The 5,142-nt window shown below is 77.0% G+C and overlaps 1 protein-coding gene across 1 annotated transcript in view; it reads right to left on the bottom strand.

The window, feature by feature from the left end:
- LOC309603888 (myeloid-associated differentiation marker homolog) overlaps positions 1 to 34 on the bottom strand; it is a gene marked incomplete at its 5' end in the record, with an annotated part of 5,928 nt that extends 5,894 nt beyond the window's left edge. Inside the window, one exon of the mRNA XM_082338772.1 lies at positions 24 to 34. Within this exon, the coding sequence (XP_082194898.1) occupies positions 24 to 34 (11 nt within the window). The remainder of the gene's footprint in view (positions 1 to 23) is intronic.
- Positions 35 to 5,142: the final 5,108 nt, after the last annotated feature.

Below are 5,142 nucleotides of genomic sequence, written 5' to 3'. Positions count from 1 at the left end.
AGCCAATCAGAGAGCTGCGTCACAGCCGGGTCATGGCGGGATCCCCTCCCGGCCAATCACATCCCTCCGTCCCCGCCCGGTGTCGCCAGGGATTCCCCTCCCCAGCCAATCAGGGCTCTCCATCCCACCCATGTCAGCCCAGCATCCTCCTCCCAGCCAATCGGAGCGTACCACCATGAGATCCCCTTCCCAGCCAATCAGATCGCATGGCCACAGGATTCCCCCCCCCCCCCGCCCCCAGCCAATCAGATCACACGGCAATGAGATCCCTGTCCCAACCAATCAGATCCTTCTGCCCCACCCACGTCACCACGGGATCCCCCTCCCAGCCAATCGGCTCCCTCCGTCCCGTCTGTGTCACCACAGGATCTCCCTCCCAGCCAATCAGATTCCTCTGTCCCACCCGTGTCACCCCAGGATCCCCCCCCCCCCCGGGCACCCAGGGGTCTGGGGGGATCCCAGGGTCCAGGGGGGATCCCTGGGGGGATCCAGGGGGTTTGGGGGGGGTCCCAGGGATCGGGGGGGGGGGCACCCAGGGATCTGGGGGGATCCCCGGGGGTCAGGGGGGCACCCAAGGGTTGGGGGGGATCCCGGGGGGTCTGGGGGGGCACCCAGGGGTCCGGGGGGCACCCATGGGTCTGGGGGGATCCCAGGGGTTTGGGGGGGGGGGGTCCAGGGATCTGGGGGGATCCCAGGGGTCCAAGGGGGCACCCAGGGGTCCAGGGGGGGTCCCAGGGGTTTGGGGGGCTCCCAGGGATCGGGGGGGGCACCCAGGGGTCCAGGGAGGATCCCAGGGGTTCAGGGGGGATCCCAGGGGTTGGGGAGGGGTCCCAGGGATCTGGGGGGGACCCAAGGGTCTGGGGGGGGGCACCCAGGGATCTGGGGGGCACCCAGGGGTCCGGGGGGGGGTCCCAGGAATCTGGGGGGGCACCCAGGAGTCCAAGGGGGCACCCAGGTTTCTGGGGGGGCACCCATTGGTCCAGGGGGGGTCCCAGGGGCCCAGGAGGGGTCCCAGGGATCTGGGGGGGCACCCAGGGGTCTAGGGGGGCACCCAGGGGTCTGAGGGGGGTCCCAGGGGTCCAAGGGGGCACCCAGGGGTCTGGGGGGTGTCCCAGGGGTTTGGGGGGGGGGTCTCAGGGGTCCGGGGGGGTCCCAGGGATCTGGGGGGGCACCCAGGGGTCCGGGGGGGTCCCAGGGGTTTGGGGGGGGTCCCAGGGGTCCGGGGGCACCCATGGGTGCTGCTGACCTGGGCCCGGTGCCGCAGTTGCTGCCGCAGCCGCCGCCGCTCCCCCCGCAGCCCCTCCAGCTCCAGCCGCAGGCGGGCGACGCCCCCCAAGGCGCCCCCCCAGCGCCGCCCCCGCCTGCGCCCCACCGTCACCGCCCGCACCCCGGCGCCCGCACCCCCGCCCGGGCGCCAGGGACCCGCGACCCCCACCCATAGACCCGCGACCCCCACCCCATGGGCCCCGGGACCCCCACCCAGGGACTGGGACCCCCCACCCATAGACCCGCGACCCCCCACCATAGACCCGGGACCCCCACCCAGGGACTGGGACCCCCACCCATGGCCCTGGGACCCCCACCAGGGACCCGGGACCCCCATCCAGGGACCCGGGACCCCCACCCATAGACCTGGGACCCCCACCCAGGGACTGGGGACCCCCACCCATAGACTCGGGACCCCCCACCCATGGACCTGGGACCCCCCACCCATGCACCCGGGACCCCCACCCAGGGACCTGGGACCCCCACCAGGGATCCAGGACCCCCACCCATAGACCCGGGACCCTCACCCATGGACCCAGGACCCCCCACCCATGGAGCTGGGACCCCCACCCAGGGACCTGGGACCCCCACCCAGGGACCCAGGGATGTGGGACCCCCCACCCATGGGCCCAGGACCCCCACCCAGGGACTGGGACCCCCACCCAGGTGTCTCGGACACCCCACCCAGGGCCTGGGACCCCCAACCGGGGACCTGGGACCCCCACCCATGGATCCAGGGGTGCAGGGGCCCCCACCCATGGGCCCCAGGACCCCCACCCAGGGAGCCCGGGACCCCCACCCAGGGGTGCAGGACCCCCACCCAGGGACCCGGGACCCCCCACCCAGGACCTGGGACCCCCCGCCCATGGATCCAGGGGTGCAGGACCCCCACCCAGGGGTGCAGGACCCCCGCCCATGGCCCCGGGACCCCCACCCAGGGGTGCAGGACCCCCACCCAGGGACCCAGGACCCCCACCCAGGGGTGCAGGACCCCCACCCAGGGACCCCTCTGCCGGTGCCTCACCCGCTGCAGTTGATCCTCCAGCACCTGCACCCTGCGCTGGGCCGCGTCCCCCATCTGCCGGGGGGAGCCGGGTGCCTGGGACCCCCCACCCATGGCCCCGGGACCCCCACCCAGGCACCGGGACCCCCACCCACTGCCCTGGGACCCCACCCAGGCACTGGGACCCCCACCCATGGCCCCAGGACCCCCACCCAGGCCCCGGGGACCCCCACCCAGGCACCGGGACCCCCACCCATGGCCCCGGGACCCCCCACCCACTGCCCTGGGACCCCCACCCATGGCCCCGGAACCCCCACCCCAGGCACCGGAACCCCCGCCCACTGCCCCAGGACCCCCACCCAGGCACTGGGACCCCCCACCCACTGCCCCAGGACCCTCCACCCATGGCCCTGGGACCCCCACCCACTGCCCCGGGACCCCCACCCAGGCCCCGGGACCCCCACCCATGGCCCCGGGACCCCCACCCATGCCCCGGAACCCCCACCCAGGCACCCAGGCATCCGGGACCCCCCTACCACAGGGCTGCCCCATGGGGACCCCCCAGCCCCCAGGGACCCCCCAGGGCCCCCCCAGCCCCCCAGGGACCCCCCCGGGACCCCCCCAGCCCCATGGGGACCCCCCAGCCCCCAGGGACCCCCCCAGGGCCCCCCCCAGCCCCCCAGGGACCCCCCGGGGACCCCCCCCAGCCCCATGGGGACCCCCCCCAGCCCCCAGGGACCCCCCAGCCCCCCAGGGACCCCCTCAGCCCCCCAAGGACCCCCAGGGCCCCCCCAGCCCCATGGGGACCCCCCCAGCCCCCCAGGAACCCCCCCAGGGACCCCCCCAGCCCCCAGGGACCCCCCCAGGGCCCCCCCCCAGCCCCATGGGGACCCCCCAGGGCCCCCCCCAGCCCCATGGGGACCCCCCCAGCCCCCCAGGAACCCCCCCAGGGCCCCCCCAGCCCCACGGGACCCCCCCAGCCCCCCAGGGACCCCCCCAGCCCCCAGGGACCCCCCCAGGGCCCCCCCCAGCCCCATGGGGACCCCCCAGGGCCCCCCCCAGCCCCATGGGGACCCCCCAGCCCCCCAGGAACCCCCCCAGGGCCCCCCCCAGCCCCCCCCGGGACCCCCCCCCCGGGACCCCCCCAGCCCCACGGGGGCCCCCCCAGCCCCCCCGGGGACCCCCCCCCCGGTACCGGTACCTCCACCACCGCCGCCGCCGCCGCCGCCGTTTGTTGGTAGCAACCGGTGTCAGGCGGGGGGGGGCGGGGGGGCCGCGCAGCCCCACAGCCCCCCCCCGCCCCCAAGGGCCCCCCCCGAGCCCCCCAGGCCCCCCCCCCACCCCCAAGGGCCCCCCCAGGCCCCCTCCAGCCCCCCTCCCCCGTGGCTCACAGCCCCCCAAGTGCCCCCCCCAGCCCCCCAGGTGCCCCCCAAGTGCCCCCCCATGGCTCCCAGGCCCCCCCCAAGGGCCCCCCCCAGCCCCCCAAGTGCCCCCCAAAGCCCCCCAAGGGTCCCCCAAGTGCCCCCCAAGGGCGTCCCAAGGGCCCCCCCGGCCCCAGGTGCCCCCCCAGCCCCCCCAAGTGCCCCCCCATGGCTCCCAGGCCCCCCAAGTACCCCCCCCAGCCCCCCAGGTGCCCCCCAAAGTCCCCCCCAAGTGCCCCCCAAGTGCCCCCCCCCATGGCTCCCAGGCCCCCAAGGGCCCCCCAAGGGCTCCCCAAGGGCCCCCCCCAGGCCCCAGGTGCCCCCCAAACCCCCCCCCAGCCCCCCAAGTGCCCCCCCATGGCTCCCAGGCCCCCCAAGTGCCCCCCAAAGTCCCCCCAGGTGCCCCCCAAGTGCCCCCCCATGGCTCCCAGCCCCCCAAGGGCCCCCCAAAGCCCCCCAACATGCCCCCCCCAGCCCCCCAGGTGCCCCCCAAAGTGCCCCCCCCATGGCTCCCAGGCCCCCAAGTGCCCCCCCCAGGCCCCCAAGTGCCCCCCAAGTGCCCCCCCCATGGCTCCCAGGCCCCCCAAGTGCCCCCCCCAGCCCCCCAAGGGCTCCCCAAGGGCCCAGGTGCCCCCCACAGCCCCCCAGGTGCCCCCCAAGTGCCCCCCCATGGCTCCCAGCCCCCCAAAGCCCCCCCATTCCCCCCCCCCGGAGGGGCGCGGGCGGTGATCACGTGACCTCCCCCCCCCCGCCCCCGTTGCCATGGCGCCGCCGCCGCCAGGGCGGCGCTGCGCATGCGCGGGGGCGGGCTGCGGTCACGTGACGGGGGGGGCACCGCCCGGGAGGGGGCTTCTTCCCCCCTCGTCACGTGACCCCCCCCCCCCCCCGCCGGCGGCGGCTGCCATGGCGACGGGGCGGCCACGCCCTGCGCAGGTGACCCCAGGCAGCGGCCAATCAGAGGCTGGGCGGAGCCCTTGGCCTTGCAGCCAATCAGAGGTGAGGCGTGGCCCGGGGGGGAGGGGGGGGGCGGTGGATCCCCGCTGGGTTTGAGCCAATCAGAGAACGGGTAGTGGATTCCCCCCCTCCCCCCTCCGCTGGCAGCCAATCAGGCGCTGCGATCCCCCCCCCCCCCCAACGACCCAGCCAATGGGAGCGCAGCGCGGCGGCGGGTCCCGCAGGAACCGCCCAATCGGGGTGCAGGAGCCAATAGGACGCGCGATCCGGCGGATCCCGGCCCTCTCGGCCAATCAGGAGGCGGGATTGGGGCGGGGGGTGGGGGATGGGTGGGTGGGGGATGGGTGGGGTCCCCCTTCCCCTCCCCTCCCCCACAAGGGGACCCAGGCGTCCGGATCCGGACGCCTGGGTCCCCTTGTGGGGGAGGGGAGGGGTTGGGGTGGGGGGGAGGGGTGGGGGGAGGGGCGTGGGGGGGTGGGGGGAGGGGCGTGGGGGGGA

This window comes from Platalea leucorodia (genome assembly GCF_965183815.1).
Source record: "Platalea leucorodia genome assembly, contig: HAP1_HAP1_SCAFFOLD_232, whole genome shotgun sequence".
Lineage (NCBI taxonomy): Eukaryota > Metazoa > Chordata > Aves > Pelecaniformes > Threskiornithidae > Platalea > Platalea leucorodia.
This window is presented reverse-complemented; position numbering and strand designations above follow the sequence as displayed.